At 36.7% G+C, this 18,514-nt stretch overlaps 1 protein-coding gene across 1 annotated transcript in view; it reads left to right on the forward strand.

Moving 5' to 3' along the window:
• LOC661872 (uncharacterized) overlaps positions 1-18,514 on the forward strand; it is a 71,140-nt gene that overhangs the window by 31,610 nt on the left and 21,016 nt on the right. The window contains exons 5-6 of the mRNA XM_064356370.1: positions 2,793-2,937; positions 9,139-9,257. Coding sequence (XP_064212440.1) covers positions 2,793-2,937; positions 9,139-9,257 — 264 coding nt within the window. The remainder of the gene's footprint in view (positions 1-2,792; positions 2,938-9,138; positions 9,258-18,514) is intronic.

Below are 18,514 nucleotides of genomic sequence, written 5' to 3' on the forward strand. Positions count from 1 at the left end.
TTTTCACTGCCGGTATTTCAACCGTAATCCGTTAGATTTGCCAGGAATGCAATTCGATCTAAGATAAAATAAATTTATAGGTCGGTTCGATGCAGACGAGGAACTATACTTTTGTAATATGTGGGATAACGCTGAACATGCCATAAATTTTTGTAAATGTTTGTTCGACCCTCTTCGACCTCTGCGAGTTGGACTGCATGCATACAACAGCTTTGGAATTCAATTCGCACCGAATGTGCGGACGTTAATTAATCTAAGCGACTGGGGCTGTTTTTCGTTATATTTTATTTGCTGGTTTATGCTGAATATTCTCCCCTAGGAACACGCCCGGAATTGCTGTGCTTTATTTCGGCCGTCCGACAATTTGTTAGCAACATTGACGGATTATATCGCCAAATTTCATTTTTGTCACCGCGTTTTCTCTTTTTTATTTTATTTTTTGGAGTGTTGCCGGACACAAATGGACTCACTTCATCCAGGCTTCGTCAATATTTACCCACATGGTTTTGCAAACGTTAAAAAAAACAACAAATTTTACATTAATTTCTCGCAGAGTTAAGATGAATATAAGAGAGCTGCGTGTGAATTGCGAGACTATTTAATGGGCAGTTTAAAGTTTAATAAAGGCTTTCGACCAAAAAAGTTGTGAAACATTGTTCCAAGTTAAAATTTTTATAAAACAGATGAAAAGTTATCTGTTTTCACCTGCTTGCGAAATGAATACGCGAACAGAACAAAATTAAAGAATACATTTTTTATCACTACAGTGCTGCGTTTTTTATTTTAATTCCAGAAGTTTGAAAGTATGGAGGAAGTTTCCACTTTATAACTTGCTGCACTATTTTATTGTTATAAAATTTCTTTGCAAATTACTTTTGTGTGTCTAAAGTTACCTTGTAGTTGGATACAGTTTGTTGAAAAGAGCATTGTTTGTTGTTTCTTCTATCATATAAGGTATTGTTTACAAAATACGATCGTTATAATATGAAGATTAGGAAGTTAAAGCTCATTTAAAGTATTCTTAAATACATTTATTTCTGCTCATTGGTTTTACTGACTCTCTTTTCGCATGTATTTATTCTAGGCGCAGCCGAGTTTCGGGAACAAATAGGCGTGATTTTGTTTGAGTATTTTAAAGCATAAATAATGTAACGTGCCGTCCTTGGAAATAATTTTGTGCTGCAGCGCCACTTTTGAGATGTGCATCACGTCTGGTACGAGGCTACTACAAGCTCCTAATCTTTTATTTACGAGAAATGTTTGATCCGCGTGCCATAAAACAACCTCAGGTTTCCAGAATGTACATTTTATTACTATGTCACCGACGTTTCATGAGAACTTGGATGCTAATTTAATTATGATCACTTTACTTTGTATGCTACAGGAGCCACAAAAGACGTTATTAATTTAATAGTGCCGCGAAAGTCACAATCTATTATTAATATCTAACTAGGGCAAATTGAGGGTTAGTCCTTACCCGTGGACGGTTCAGTAACAGCAAATAGTTGGAGCTTATAATGACGGAGAGTTAATTGGACTCGACATTTTTTGCTAATTCCCTGGGGTGGTGGTGCACTTGCTGCAATTTTTATTTATTATTTCAACGAAACAAATATGTGGCGTCCGTTGGGAACGAGTAAATTACCAGCCATTAGTGTAATCCCGTTTGAGTTTTCCCACATACGTGGATAATGCATTTTTATGTAAAACCAGCCTGAATATCTGTGATGTATCATTTGGAAAAACTAGTTTTCGTTCAGTGTAAGCGACTATTGATTTCTCGTCGCTGCTATACAGAAACATGTCCGTTAAAATGTACTAACGGAAGTGACAACCGGGATCAAATATATCATCATTTTATAAAGTAAAAAACAGGCCGACCGGAAAAGTAACAACATATATTATACCCTCTTGGATGGATCGAGCAAAAGGGCTGCAATCCATCACAATTCATTATACAGTCCCCTGGTTAAAAACTAATTAAATTTTGGCGTTGCATCGTCCACATATATCATTGTTCGAACGCTAAACTTTAAAAAGCTGCAAGAAGAAATAAAGCTTTGCTTGAGTGCAGTTTGCTGGACAAAAGACTATTGTAAATCATTCTTAAGCCAGAGTTGTTAAACGTTACAGGGGATTATTGACTTATAGAGTATTAAAGGGAGTGTTGCGAATTTAAAGCCGTGACTTAAAAGAACTAACAAAGTTTCGCTCTGAACGTTTCGGCGAATTTTTTCATAAGAATTGTGACAACTTTCCCGACGCTGCTCCTAACTTATTCATATCGAGCTGTTTACAATCAATAAGTAATATGTAGTAGAATTTTACTTTTAATAACAGACTCACCAAAAACAACAAATTTAAAAGAATATTATTACTTTGATGTGAAAACCGCAATTACCAGACTTTCGCTTGCGTTTAGTTTTTTCCTAGTAATGAGTTTCGGTTAAATTATAGTGACTTGATCAAAGTCTATCCACTCTCTTTTTTGACGCATCAAATTATAAATAATTGTTTGTGTTAGTGGCCTTGAATAGCGGGGCGCTATTGAGCGTAATACCACTTGTAAGGGTAATAGGAAGAGGATTTGACCTCGTAAAACCCTTGTAGTTAGTCTCTTCCAAAGTGCAAACAATTATACACAGATGAGGCGACCAGTGCCTGTTTTTAATGCGATAGCAAACATCTTGAGCCTATCAGCTTTGGAAAAATTCCGAAAGGGCAGTAATTGAGTCTTTGTAGGAGGCACAAAGCCCTTTTGTGTCTAACACCCGCAATTATCATTGTTTCAGATTTCGACTTGAACTCCTGGATAAGATATTACGAGCCGGCCCATTACGACCCCCATTCTTTGGTCGTCCAACACAACCGTGTCCGGAGAAGTGTCGGTCAGAAACAACCACACCAAGTCCAATTGGACATTAAAGGACGAGATCGGTAAGTCCGTAAGTCCTGTAATGAACACGTGTCGCCTGAAACGAGTCATTTCAAGCAACGTGAAATGTCATTCGGAGATTTTAATAGACGATACTTCTCGATTTGCGACACCAAAGTGAAAGTTTATTACTTTTGCATTCAACCACGACCGATCGATTGTAAGAAATTCGGATGGTTTTGAATAATGCACAAATTTTAAATAAATTGCCCGTTCGCGAATGTTTTCATTTGTTTACCATTTATGTCGTAATTATAATTGATGAAAGGGCTACGAGAGCTTTTTATGCGAATTTTTGAACAGAAAGTGCGCCAGTGTTTGCGATAAAGATGCTCTGCCCTGGTATTTATATTCAGTCTTCATTATAATCGCTTCAGGAATAAACTTCTTGTGACAGCTTGAAAAATGCAAGCACTTTTATTCGACTAACGCACCTCTAACGTAAGCAGCCTAAATCAATTTAGGGCTTTTGGGGATAATTGTAACTTTTCCGCCAAACAACTGAAACATTACTTTCATCTAGAGCTGGATCAAATTATTTCACTACGTATCTGCAAATGTGCTTTTACAATGAGCTTTTTATAACGATAATTCTATAAACGCTGAATTTAAAAAATTGTTGTCGGGATTTACTCAAATTAATCGATTTGCTTTGTGATGGAAATTGTAGGTCCGACCTGATAAACCAATATTACGAATTTCTCGCCAACGCGAGTGTCTGCCATCATTTTGATGTTCTTTTTGTTTTTGGTGTTAATTTCTACTTTAATTGATTGATCATTTGGTGATTGATGGGTGCGGATCTGTAATGTTTTTCACATGACCGGTGACTGACTCTCTTTACGTGTGTTAAAGCGGTTAGTTCTATTGTAATTTCCTATCATTGCACTAATGGGAAATCATAATCCAATTGGGCCGTTAAGCCCGAAAAACCATTGACCCTAAAGGGACATTACTATTTATCCAATCGGGATTTGCTAATTGAATTCCGAGCTTAGATCGGTGTGATTTTTCATCCGACAGCAAATGTCATTGCTAATTGTGATAATTACCGATGCGGGGTTTTTGCCTCAATTCATTCCAGTCTAATGTATGGTAATTTAATTAGGCATAACAAGCGTGGGCTGGAATAAAAACTGGTCATTACACTTTTGTAAAATTTCGGCGAATTTTGTCTCTTTGTTCACTTACAAACCAGAAACAAGTTAGTGACCTCCAAACGTTGGAATATGAGGTGATAGAGGCAAAACAATATTAAGCAAGGCAATTTCTAAATATGCATAAAACCGTCGCTAAAGAAGGAAAATAATTTTTCCGCTGTTGCGTTCAAGGTTTTGCTCAACAGAGCAACAAGAAATGTGTTTTGTATGAAAAAATTCGTAATAATGCAAGACTTTTGTCGGTACGTTTCTCAGAATCAAGGACTTTTAAGTAACCTTTTTAATTATAAACTTCCGTTGGTTGGCCAACGAATTCATCTAGGTTTCAATCTAGCGGCATTTCAGTTTGCTGAATATATTGTAATTAACTTCAGCTCCTGAAAAGGTGGAGATATCAGCACACAATGTCATTGTTTCGTTTCAAAACTACTGACTGTTGAAATTGGATATGACAATGACAACTTTGTTCGTGTCGCATTAAAGGTCGGCACAATCTCATTGATTAAAAAGATCGCTAAATGGAGACACAAATTCGAAAAAGCTCCCAAACTAAATTTTCAACTCCCGAATCTCTAAGTGAGGATGGCCAAATCAGATTTAAACGCAGACAGCTGCATCGTTCCTCGTCTAGAGAGATATTTGTTTCGAAGTGAAAGCTCTTCGATCTGATTTATCCAGAACCGAAAAATAACGATAAGCGAGATCAAATATTCAATGGACAAATTTTTCGTTCCCACTGGTGAAGTGAGCCCTATTTAAACTTTGAGCTGACGTATGTTTGCCATCATCATTTTTCAAATTAAGTTAGTTAGTAATGTTATTCCAGCTTTGTTAACTTGGCTTTTACGTAATTATGTAATGTAAACATTAATGTGTGTCTGGGTTAACAGAACGTAATAATAAAGAGCGATTTTTCGTGTTGTGTAATCCTCATTTCTAATTTTTGTATAGGCAAGCATTTATACTCGCCTGTCGTAAAGATACAAACACTTTGTTTAAATGTTTCCTTTTCAAATATTTCATGTGGGTTTATGCGAGCAACACGCTGAAGTTATTTTGTTATTAAATTGAAAAGTCATTAATCTGCGGGAAGTTGTTGGACCGATTTGGTATCCCATCGTTATATTTAGATTGCTACGCTCTATTTAGTGCAAATTTTTTAGTAACTTCGTCAAAAATTGTTCTGTTTGTCGGGCGTCAGTACGTTGGCAAAAAATATGTTTTATTACTCGACGTCTTTAGTAGCTGTTGCGAAAGTTAGGAAGTTTTAAAGACTAATTGTTGCTGCCGGCAGAAGCTGCGCTCTTCAATCTTGGTACACTTCATCTTGAAACTGTAAATTTAATCTCTAACAAATTTTGGCCTTTAGTCTGGAAATTTATTGCTGTGAAATACTTTTGCAATTCAATTTATAATAAGCCAAACTTCATTTTTTATCTCCTCGCGTATGCAAAACCAAATCCTTAAAATTTCCAAATCCGTTGAAAACTTAAAAAGCTTATGAAAGTTTAAAGTGAGACAAGTATTTCCCCAAGAATGAAAAATTTTCGAACAAATGTTCTTTGGAGAAGTTAGAGTCTGTCGGGAAATGTGCCGCTTCTGTGATGTTTGAATATCGTATGTGTTATATGAATGTATGATTAATGTGTGCTTTATTTCAAACGCAAAACGCGATTCTCCCAAAGTATGAAATTTTTATTAATTTAACGCCATGAGAGTGCCGCGGACTTGGCGGAGTTTTAGATAAAGGTGTTTACAAGAAAACTCCATTATCTCTATAAATTTTGAAGTGAGGAGATGTTATTTTTCAATAGAGCAACGCTGTGTACATCTGGATTATGATCTTTCTTCGTAATATGCAGCGCTTTCAGCTGATTATGAATACATTTTGCCATTTTCTCCCGAGTTTCCACTTAACCCCTAATGATTAGATGTATTGTTTTGTTTCTTATAATATTTTTTTTCTACTTTTCTTGGCATCCTACATACCAATAATAATGATTGTCTTAACTTACAATTGAAGTTGTTGTCATAAAACGCGCTTTTTTGAGGAAAATAAAGCCGTACGAAATCGTCATTTCAGTTTATTACCGAGATTTATATTTATCTTTTCGGATCCGTGTCTCATCCCCCGAAAGAATTTGTTTGATGTTCAGATACGTAGTTGCTGTGTACACAGAAAAAGAAGTGACTTTTGTAAATTTTTTATTTGTCTTGAATCTGGAAACCGTAAAATTGTGTCGACGAACGAAAATGACTAATACAATAAAGAATTCTCAACGAGAGAAAAAAGTGGCGAGTATTGATTTAATTGATTGGGTCTTCTTTGGAGCTTTAATTCGCAGTTCATTTAATCTTCACGATTGAGATTGAAGAGATATCCGTTATTTTAAAAAAGAATGCGTCGGAAATATTTCGTTTTGGCGGCGGTCGCTGGTAAAACTGAGTTGATGAGGAATTTTATTCGACTTGTAATCCCATGTTGATGGGTTGAATAATTGGGGTACGAGCGAACCGTGAGAAGTAGCGCATTGTTAGGCGCGCCGTCAAATTGTTGAACGCCAACAACGCAGACAAATTATTATTAACCAGCTTGATATCCAGGTAGATCGAGCTAAAATGAAATAATAAACGGGCTCCATTATGGCCGTATTATCCGCATTATATGTGTTAGCTGAGGACGGAGATAACTAAAGATCTGCTCGCACAAAGAAACTGGGCCGACTTGCGACCAAGTCAAACGATGTAGCTTTCGCTTTCTTCGACATATTGAGCTTTTTGTGGCGCGCTCATTCAAGTCTAGACCCTTGGTATAAATCAGAAAACGGCAAGTGCTTGATATTCCTCTGTTTACATACCCAAGTTGCTTTCTGCTATTGATTCTGTTGCCTTGCGTCTTAATTTACCGGTGGGATCACAGTGCAAAAAGACAGCGACTTCGCCCTTTCAGGCGCTGTTTCACTTCAATGAGGAATAAATAGAATAAATTTAATAGAAGTATAGAATAATTCAAACCGAAACTTTGCAAAAAATTGGGCTCCGCAGTGCTGAATACGGAACGACTTGAAGCAGGGACGGATAAATTTAACCGCCACAAATGCTCGTCTAGTCGGCCAATTTATATAACGGCCAGTATGGTTCGTAATTATTTAGCAGACTGTAGCAATCAATTTGCCATTTTATGATGTTACTACCCGGTCCTGAATCTCTAAGCCTTTCAGTTTTATGGTATTTCTGGGAAGCTCTATTTTATTTTACTGTGTCCAATGAAAAATTCGTTTTTTCGTGAGCAGGTGCAGCCATACCTACATAAAACTCGACGAACTACGTTATGGAATATAATGAAATAACCGATTTCACGAGACGAATTTTCAGCACTTATTTCCGGGAAATTAAGTTTGTTCTAAAACCAATTTTCTAATGCGAATGATAATAATAATAATAGTAAAATATGCCGTGCTCACAGAATGGGGTCTTGGGGCTGATGATTTATCAGACGTATTTAATTGTTTTGGTATTAAATTATTTTTAAGATTGGATAGAAACAGTTGGTTTCTCTCTAGAGTTAGAAATTCGAAAAAAAAATTCAAAATTTTGCCCACGTCTAAATAAAGTTCCAGCTTCTAATATTGATTATGAAATTAGACATTTAATGGCTGCTACGGTAAATTTTGTTTAAAGTTTCTTTATTGCCGTATAAATTGTAGACTCAAGATTATTAGGTAATAAAATAGAAGCAAATACTTCGTGCCCAGTTTTTTACGTTGTCTGACAATGATGATTAATTAAAAAATAAACTTTTCTGATGTGCTTTTTTGAATTAGCAAGTAGAATTTTTAATGATCCGTGTACAAGTTTCTCAATCAAGTTATTATTCGCAAATTTTGCACCCTTCGTCTCTCTTGCATGTTTTATTCATTTGGTCTTCTTTATAATTTGCGCCTAAACATTAAAATATGCAAATATTTCTAAAAATATGCAAAGAAGCAGCGTGAACAAATTTTAATACATGAATACAGCAAGGAAAGTAATCGGTGTAAAGATGCTATTTAGGCGTCGAAAAAGGCGTCGGATGAAAGTATATCTGAGCTGTCAGCAGTTCCACATGCGAATTCCCGTTTATGACGTCACGCCACATCACAATGGCTTTCCAGGGGTTTCAGAAATAAGAAGCCAAACAATAGCGCATATACGAGTACAGGTTAGCGTCGCTGTGCGGTCTTTCCGGGGTCAACTTGGATACCTTATCAGTAAATTGCTTTGCGCAATATGATCCGAAAACCAGCGAACCTACTTTCTGCAAAGCCGGTTGTTTCGCGACAAAACTTTACTGCTTTATATTCCAAAGAGACAATTTTTGATCCGATGCAGAAGCAAATTAACCCTTTATTTAACCGAAAATTTGGGAATTTTTTTTTCTTTGACGAAAGCTCGTGTTGTTGAAACATTCCGAAGCAAATGTGACTGGAAACTTCTCGTGTCGGGCTAATGCCACTAAAAACGAAGCCCATCCTCTGACTGAGGATAATCTCACTAAAAACTTGGCACCATTAGATTCTGTTTTCTCCTCACATGAAAAAGGTTCGAGCTTAATTTTTGCGCGGCCTGTAGCATTTTACGTCACTTCGTGAATTAATTATGGAATATGAACGGTTCTTGAATGTAGTTTGGTTACAGTGTTGTGGGTTTAAACCACTTAGCGTCCTGATTTATCTACCTTAAAGTTCGGGAGTGCGACAAACTTTTATTTCGGCCTCGACGCTTTTGTCGTCACTTTTCGACATTAAAGCTTGAAGCTGTAAAGTCATAAATACAACTAAGTTGACGCATATTTCAGAAACGAACTTGCAAACTTATGAATTTTTGATATCACTGTTGCCGACTGTGCAATTCTCAAACCGACTTGGTAAAAATCACTAATTTCAATGTAGAACCATACAAATAAAAAAGCTAACAGACGCTACATTAACTTACTCAAAGAACAGTACAAGAAATTTAAAGATCGTCACGTTGCAAAAAATACATTTAAACTATTTTTTCCAGGTTGTTTAAGATTCGACTAATTCCGGATAACGACGTGTTCGCTGACGACGTTTCCTTCGAATCAACGAGAGGACAGATTCATTTGGACCCGAATTTCGTCTACACCGGAGTCCTTGAAGGTAATTTCAGTTTTTGTCAGTCATTAGAAAACTTATGATTTTTATAGTTTCAACTTAAACTTTCTAAACTTGTTCAAGTTATAACATAATGTTCCGCTGGAGAAGGCTTGGTCAAACTTCTCAATCGAAGTTTTTAGATGGTCAATATAGTAATTACAAAGTTTCGGAAGCACTTAGCTTGCGACCATATAATTGTTTGGCTGTTGTGCTCGCCTCTAACGGCCATACAACTTTATTGCATTCATTATAAGATGCTGAAAATGGTTTATTTTCGTGGTAAAAATCTCGCTCTAAAAACGGTTTTATTGGAATTGATGTGTTGCTGATCAGTATTTAAACACTTCGCCATTTGGCGTGAAAAACGTGATAAACATCGAATTTACATTTATGTCAAGGGTTTTTGGCCATATGTTGAACGCAGGAGCGCGATTACGCCATATTTTGTCGGCGGCACAAGCCAATAAATAAATTTGCATCAGAGACCGTATTTATGAAATCTGTGATCGTCTCAAGCACGTAACTAGGAGGGAATTAGTGAATAGTAAAGGGAATCACAAGAATTAAGAGCGAGTTACAATGTCGAAAGTTTCAGTCCCGCTCTGAAATGGAAAATTAAAGCAAATCCTGATAGAACGGAAATTTAACATAATCCGCTTTACATTTGTTGTTGCATTGCCTTTTTAATTTTGGGTAATGTTTAGCCGATAAATATTCTCCACAGAAGGTTAGAACTTAATTTTATGTTTCCGCTTATATGAAACTACGTGCTTGAAATTATTATATTCTTGTATTTCCTTTCTCTTAGTTGTTTTTGGATTTTCGCTACGAATTATATGCAGGCCATGTTGGGAATACAGGAAGTGTTTACTCTAAGTATTCGGAGTGTTGCTACATTTATAATTTTACTCCGGAAGGTATAAACTGGAATAAATGGAATTGAAACATTGTTTCGATAGCTAAACTTTTTAAAGTCTCTTAATTGGGGCTTCGTATTAAAATTCCTTCAACCATCTGTTGTCATCTCAGTTGTTAATGTCTAAATTCCCCAAATAAAACATTTTAATACTTTTAATTTATGGTTTTTGTTCTGTGTCCGGCCGCAGGATGAATTAAGCTCGTGTTGATCGCAAGGAACCCTTTTTTTCCTGAAATTTTAATTTTCCTTGTGGATTTTCATCCTTTATGCAAACTCTAGTTGGTTTTATGCATATTGAAATGACTGGAATATCCCTGGGGTGGCTCGGGCTTTTTATATTTTCTTCGTTTACATCAAACGTCTGTCAAAGTTATAAAGCATGTTTTATGGCGGAATGGTGGTACTCACTGTAATTCAGCTTTTCTCCGGAATGTGTAATTGCCAGAGTTGCGATTCTCTAGAGATCGAAATTGCATTTGCATTTCCTGTTCTTTGATCGATTTTATTTAAATTTATGGCAGTCGCAGCCGCCATTTGATGATGGAATTCGGATTCTTGTCGCAATTAAGTTGAATTATTACTGTTGTTGCCGACTTCTAATTGTGTTTTTCCTCTTCACGTGAGAATTCGTTATGCGGAAACAAAATCCAATTTTCGAAAAATTAGGAAATTTGCTCGGGACGGAAAGGTTAAGCTGGGGGCAACGAACTCGACGATTTCTTTCCTGAGATGAATATTTTATAAACTCGGAGCCGATTGTGGCTTTGTATCGAAAATACTCGAAGCAATTTATTTTTATCTCAACAGTTAATTATTTTCATGATTTTAGTTTTATGCGGTATTAAGGGTAGAAATGGCATTATGTTCAGATAATTGGCTTTGGCAACATCTTTGAGAAAAATGTCAGGAGATTGTCGAACGATGAATAGGGATTTTATAACATGAAAGACGACAAATAGCATCAACAAGAAAGACCTGCTTTCATTTTTCATCATGACGGAAAACGAATACATCCTGGTTTACTTACATTGCATGAGGCTGATAAATAACGGAAGCCAACCTGTGCAACCTATAGTTATTTCGTTTTCAGCTGGTGGCACACAAATAACAAAAACATATTTATTTTAGCTGCGGTTTATTAGAAATCAACTGACTAAATTGAAACTGTGGCTCCACTAAAGCGTTTGAATTTAGCCAACACCAGTAATAACTTTCTTTGATTACATTTTCAGTTTGTTGTTTGAGTGATTTTTTGTCATTGTTTGTTAAGACTTTATCAGCTTAACTTTTGTTCGAATTAAATGGTCTTGTTTTATTGTTGGCTGTAAGATTGTTCTCCTGAACCGGCAGGCTTTTAATTACAAAAATTTGAATAAAGGGTATATCAATTTGCAATAAAAGCCCTATTTGCATACCCATTAGTGTTTATCAATTGATTCGCAAGTAAATTACGTACTTTTAAGCGAATTAACACACTACAAAGACCTAGTTTATTTCATTAGCGTTGAAGGCAACAGTACAATAAAACATTTCTCCGTGCATTTAATTGTGTGCTGCATACAGCAAGTGTAACGTAGCCTCCATTGGTAAGTTAATAACTTCAAGAAATGCAAAGATAATTATGCCGTTGCGCAACATTTGATAAAACGTCGAGACGATGAAGTTCCTATCTGCAGTGCCGTATTTACATACGGAGGTGTTGGCCGGGGCATTATTTATGCACAACTCGAAAGAAACTTTTTCGATTATACACAGCCATTATAAATATCAGACGATCGAACCGTTGGGAAAGATAATGTTAAAAACTTATAAAGTTGCCACTAACTGTCCGTGACTTCTGCCCTCGGGAAACGTTCTAAATGATCGACGGTGGCCAGAGCTCTAATTGTTCCCCCAGTTTCGCCTTCCGGCCTCACTTCTATGGGGAAGATAACCAGATTCCTACTAGTTTATGTCACAGTTCGAGCTTAACTCGCTTTGAAATTTAAATTAGTTTAATACAATACCGTATTTTTAAATGTCGGGCCGCTATCGATAAACGTTTAAACAAACCGGAATTGGTTTGCCCGGCGCATCCACCATTTTAGCAGCGCAACGACGGAAAGACAACAACGGACGTGTTGACGCTAAATTTAATTTGGGGTTTAAACACAACGAACTAGCGCTAATCAATTGCCGGTTGCTGTTTCAAATCATAAACAAATCGACTTTGGCATTATAGCACTTGCCCGGCGCATCCACCAATTTTATCGATTGAAATTTATGGATTATTTTATTATATTATTTTACGTGCAATCATTCGGCGAGAATTCTTAGGTGTCAGCTGCGCTTTACGTTCGGTTTATTTGACGGTCTCGTTTTACACTACCCACATTTGGAGATAAGGTTATGGTAAAATATGGTTCGTTTTTCGTGGCCTGGGCCTCGGCAATTTATCCACATTTCAAAATTCGCCGGGAAGTAAGTTGAGGCAATAAAGATTAATCTGCTGACAAGGCAAAGATATGTTGTTCGGGACGTGACAAAGTTTCCGGAATAACTGCAACTTCGATAAAATAATAATAAAACACTCGCTCTAATCTAATAAAATGAAATGTTCGGGTCCGATGCGATGTGACAAGTCCCGTACAAAAATAAGCTTTTAGTGGAACAATTGTGAGAGGCGTTGATGACCGTTTTGGTTTGGATCTCGCGGCGGAAATTAGCTAAGCCGTAATTTACGACCGTCTACAGGACCGTGCGGTTGGCTTCCGGTGGAGTCCCGACGACAATCACCGAATTTAGGGACTTTGGAACTGGTTTTTTGTTTTTACCGTGCTGTTAATTCGAGATATAGTCGCATTCGTAGCGCGAGAGATAAAAAATACAATATGGAATAACCATTGTTTATAGAATTGCTCAGAGCGGTGCTTGTTTGCATACATAAATTGGAGTTTTCAGCGCGTTGGCAATTTTTCCGACGATTTCGCAAATCTAAAACTTTATCTCAATATTATAATGGGATTAAAAGTGAGTCGAATTTAATTTCAATAAATTAAATCGGTTCGGGAACAGCGCCATGTAACATTTGTTCATAACTTAATTAAATTTCGTATATCTGAATTAGATTTTATAATTTTATGCCTCGTTTAGAAAAGTGTGGCGCAATTAATGAAACTTGGCCGTGGAGAATAAATTCTGCCGCCGTTTTTATCGTCCGTTAAATGAAATGCTTTTTAAAATTGCCTCGCATGTTTATTGATGTTTTGTTTGGTCGGAAATTGCATTAATTGCCTGTTTTCGATGGCCAATAAGCAAGCACTTACGCCAATAAAGGAATAAACCTAATGGGCTATGTGCGCTCAACAAATCTGGACAGTGCGCACCGACCGTGACTTTAGATTACTTCCACGACATATTGCACTTTTATATCTCCACTAGCTCATCCTTCTTATAATCACGACCTAGATGCGGTGCGTTTATCCGGCGGAAAGTGCGCGTGGATAATTTATCGGAGTTTTTGCAAACAGCAGTGGGCAAGCAAACTATTCAGTGGGCAAGGCGGAAGCTTCTTAAATCTTCTAACAGTAAAATTTTGGGTTTTGAAATACCAATAGAATCTATTTTTTTCTCCAGGGTATTTACCGCACTAAACACTGAACAATTACTGTTTAATTTTTTTTTGATAAATGTTTAACATTCTTTGTACAAAACATTCCATCACGTCTTTTTATATGTAGTTGCATAACTGTTAAACTTAAAATAATCTGCGTCTCGCTTTCAAGCTTTGAATAAATCTTCTGATTGGGATGCTTTTCCGGAAGGAATAAGGAGTAAAGTCTGGAACGCCTGACCGACATTTCGTTCATCCAAACATATATCCCGTGATGTACACCGAGATTTCTGTGCGGAAACTTTAAAATGAAGTTTTCGAACTGTCATGAGTCTAGTTTACTTACTGTCGCTTAATTGAGAATTAAATGAGAAGCTTTGAAAACTAGGAAGTCTCATTATCTCGAGATTCTCACAATGTTCGTCTCGATGCCATTTAAAATATAACCAGAATTACTTGATTAATGTTCGCTAAAATAGTTTCCTCATATGCTTGTGCATTTGTATATCGCGGCCATTCAGCTTCCTCCAACAAAAACTTGAATGTCGGTCTAGTTTCAGATAAGACACAACATTATGCCGTTGAGATCCATTTGAACATGAGATCTCCTTTTGCTTGCTACCTTAACAACTCGACTGCAATTCTGTTTTTGCCTCCGGACTGGGGGGCAAACAAAATGATAATTACTTATTGTACCGTTTTCATTAACTCAAGTGTGTAATTTGTTTAGTGTTGTTTTCTCATTTATCGGAACTGTGCGGTTTTGCTGCCAAATCACATTTATTGCCACGTCGACGTTTGCTTTCCTCGGGGACAATTTGAGTCTAATGGGGGCTATTAGCTACATAAATCGCCCTTACAGCGGGCACGCCCCCTTACTTTCTGACCAGAAAGAAGGAGAAACAATTGTTATATTAAACGTGCAAAACAAGGTTTGTTTTTACGCCGCATTGCTAATTCCATGTTATTAAACATGAAGCTGGCATAAAGCAAGATAAAGTAACACAATAGCTCATGTCAACGCGATACCGCCGTCGGGATGTGAATCTTAAGTTGAGGGGAACGTAGAAGTGTATGACATGTCTGAAATTTGTTTAAAGATATAACTCCAAAGCGTGACTCGGGATTTGTCATTTGCCCTCACCTAGCCACTGAAAGCTTAATCTTTGCGAGGGCCCTCTCGATGTCAATAGCAGGGCGCCGGAGAGGGTCGAGGTTAAATTTTGCTAAGAGGTGTAGAATTCCAAAAGTTTTACATACAGCCGGTCTGAAGCTCGCACGATTCCGAATATAAAAGCTGGGCATAAATGTCGCGGCGGTTTTAATAGGGCATAAACCCAAACATTCAATCTCAGTATTGGACGTGCTTTAGCTGCGCGCTAACTCATAAAATGTTTCATACCGCGTTTTAGCCCATGCATCTACGGCCTGTTGGTTTATGGCGGTTATTAAATCCAGATAGTTGGACTACGACGTGCTCATATCTGCTCCACCTGACTGTAAAAACTAACGTTAATTCTCTATTAATGCTGGATTTATATGCAAGTGGCTTCCGGTGCGATATAAAGGGAAAATAACGCCAACATTCGGCGCTCTTTCGCACACTGTTTTTAATACTTTACTTCAAATGCTGTTATTGCACTCGATTGGCGCTTCGCGTATTGATGGCACGTTCCATTTTCCATCTAACCGGGGTATATTTCCAGCGAGTAACTCGACTCACTACTAGATGCATCCAAGTGCTCGTCTGAATTTAATTTGATATTTTATATGTGCTCAATAAATTTTTTATCCGCTGCTCCCAAGAGTTAGCCTTTGAAGGAAACCACTCACTGTGAACTAATTAAAATTTAGGCAAGCACTCGTTCACAGAGCGGCTATTTTTTAATTCTCTATTTAGTGCTAAACAATTTTTTATCTTGTATTAAAATTCCGAGAGTTGGGCCTCTGATCATTATATTGTCGTGTTGTGTTAATAAAAAAACGTCCAAGTAACAGGAACTCATAAACGTTAAACTCCACTAAAATATCTACGTGTCGGTTAGGTTCTCTAATGCCTCCTGATATTCTCATTTTACGTTCGATATTATTGCTGTTGTGCTTTTATCAGTGTTCATAAACTATTATGTTTTCATTTAATGCTGAAAGCACGTACGGTGGCATTAAAAGATCACATATATAAGTCTTTGTACACGTGCGGCCGAACCAAACGATGTTTTAACGCTTGGTGTTGAAGAACGACATCAATGAATGCGATTTGAGGAGGAAAGACTTTAATTTTTCTTTCCCGAGTGTAAATGGCCATTACCCAAATTTTAAGTAGGCTAATTAACATCAGTTATACTTTATTTCTTCTAAATAATGAGCTCCTGGGAAATTTAAAGTTTCAACCGTTGAGATTACTTCATTTAATTAAGCTGTACAAGGTTGAATGTAAATTTGCGCCCCGAAGTCTTACAATTTTTTATTATAAATCGTCCGAATGTTTGATCAACACAACGCAAACAAGGACTGGCCAGAAATTAAAAACCCCGAGTGGAGTTGTTCCGGTCCAAAAAATCAAAATGAATGATCGTTGCAAAGTTCTAGACAAAAAGTAATAACACAGAAAATTGCTTTTCGTCGGCACCACAATTAATGAATGTAATTAATTTCCTGGACCAAATCGCAAAGATGTTTCCAAACTGACACGTCCTTAAAAATTTAATTAAATTTTGTTTCGAAGCGCGTTTTATTTCCAAACAAATATAGACAACTTTGTCGTACTGGAATTGGAGCAATATCCTGCGACAGGGAATCAAGCAATATACTCTATCTTTTTGTGAATTATTACCTCTGTTCTTTCGCTGCAAGATTTTTCGTTTTACGTTCTCTTATGGGATTTAGGTTCACCATTTCCTTCCACTCCATGACTTTCAATTTCGACGTTTTGTAACATGTCCGTGTGGAGCCGATCAATGGAACTGTTTAAAAAACAGAGGCGGAGTGAATGAGAGAATTTTTTTGATTCGTACATTAATCGGTTAATAATTTAGCGGCGGCAAGAAGCCCTCAAGTGCATTTTGAGCTGATGGGATTATCTCGCCGATTCAATTTTTAACAGGATTGCTTATTGCGGACTGGTCTTGTGAAAAATTCGTTTTTTTTTCAAGTACATTGGCGCCGCAAGGGCCAGGTACGGCGCCCTCGCATTTTTATTCCACTCTGTGAATTACTCGAAATTAAAATGGTAATTCCAGTGTTATCGGATTAATCATTTCTGTCCTGTACTGTGTTGAATACAAAGCGACTTGAAATGAACAAATGCGGAGTCTTTCCCCCTTTATCTATTGTCATCGTATTCTCCCTTGCACTAGCATACGATTCAGTCTCGTTTCTTTACCCTCTTAGATAAGTACGACAGATACACTTGTGTTTAAGCGTGGGTAAATATTTCAGTTTTGTAATTTCGCCGAAACAACAAGCGAATTGTGTAATTTTATTCGGTTTTCTCCATTCATTTTTAATACACTTTGAAAGTCGGTGCGTAATGCGAGTTTAAAGCTTCACCTCTACCAATCTGATAAATCGAATTCTGCCAACACCGGAAGCGGATCTTGAGCGGAAGTGAGGGATTCCGTTTGCGGTCCCTAAAGGACTTCATCCACTAAGGCCTGAACAAACTGATGCCTAATCCCATATACGGTGACCGTTTTTGCCTCGGGATATTTAGGCACTTTTCAAAATTGCCAAAAGCTTTTTAATCGAGATTCAGAGAATCAATCGCAAAGCGTTACGCGTGAAAGCTTGCCGCAAGATCATGTCTAACATGTGCATGTTTCACCATGTGTTACTTTTTATTAATTAATTAATTTTTATTAATATGTGGTCGGAAACAAGGGCCAAATTACCTGAAAATATATTTTTTTGGAGTATTATTTGCGCGAGGAAATGAACACCCTTCTCCTTAAAATTGACCTTCCAAGAATTAACAAAATATGAAAATCTTTATACGAAGCATGATCTGCCAACGTTCAACAAATTTTTATGTGGTGTCAAAGGAGTTTACCAAACTTAAAGAGCTTGCTTTGCCAGTTACTTTGCTAGAAATATTATGACTGAGTTTCTTGTGGAAAACTAATATTTAGATCTCCAAGTTTTTAGTTTCTAAATATGTTTACTTTTAAATCTCCTTTCCAGTAAAAAGGCTAGAATATTTAATTATTCGTAAGTGTTTTTTTATTTGCAATAATTTTTACGTTATTAACAAGTATTAACTTCGCTTCAGATATTTTTAAGAGGTGAAGTGAAATAACAGTTTACTTATGAAGTATCTTTTTTTAGAGAACTTACTTGGGGCATCTTATACAAATTTGAATTAAATTAGGTTCAATTTTGTGATGAAGTTTTCAAGAATTATGTGTCTTTAAAGTTGCAATCTAATGAAATGAAAGTTTTTATAGTTTGTTTACAAACAGTGTAATGTAGTATCTAATAAATTAGAACGGTCTTTTTATTTATTGTCCCCGTTATTACTACAAAGCAAATAGTAATTTAGAAGCTAAACAGGGTTGTTTGCTATTTTTTCGACGCTAATAAAGTGTTTTGGCAATATTTGTGTTCAGCAAGTTTTATTTGTTATAGATAATTACCAAACCACGAGGCGGCCTCTCGTAGCGATTTTTTGTAATCTCTTATTTCGCTGTTAAGAGTTGTTTTAGCTACGTTTAATCGATACCCGCCTAATTATATCGCTTAAACGAGGCCCTA

This window comes from Tribolium castaneum, chromosome 4 (assembly GCF_031307605.1).
Source record: "Tribolium castaneum strain GA2 chromosome 4, icTriCast1.1, whole genome shotgun sequence".
NCBI classification, from domain to species: domain Eukaryota; kingdom Metazoa; phylum Arthropoda; class Insecta; order Coleoptera; family Tenebrionidae; genus Tribolium; species Tribolium castaneum.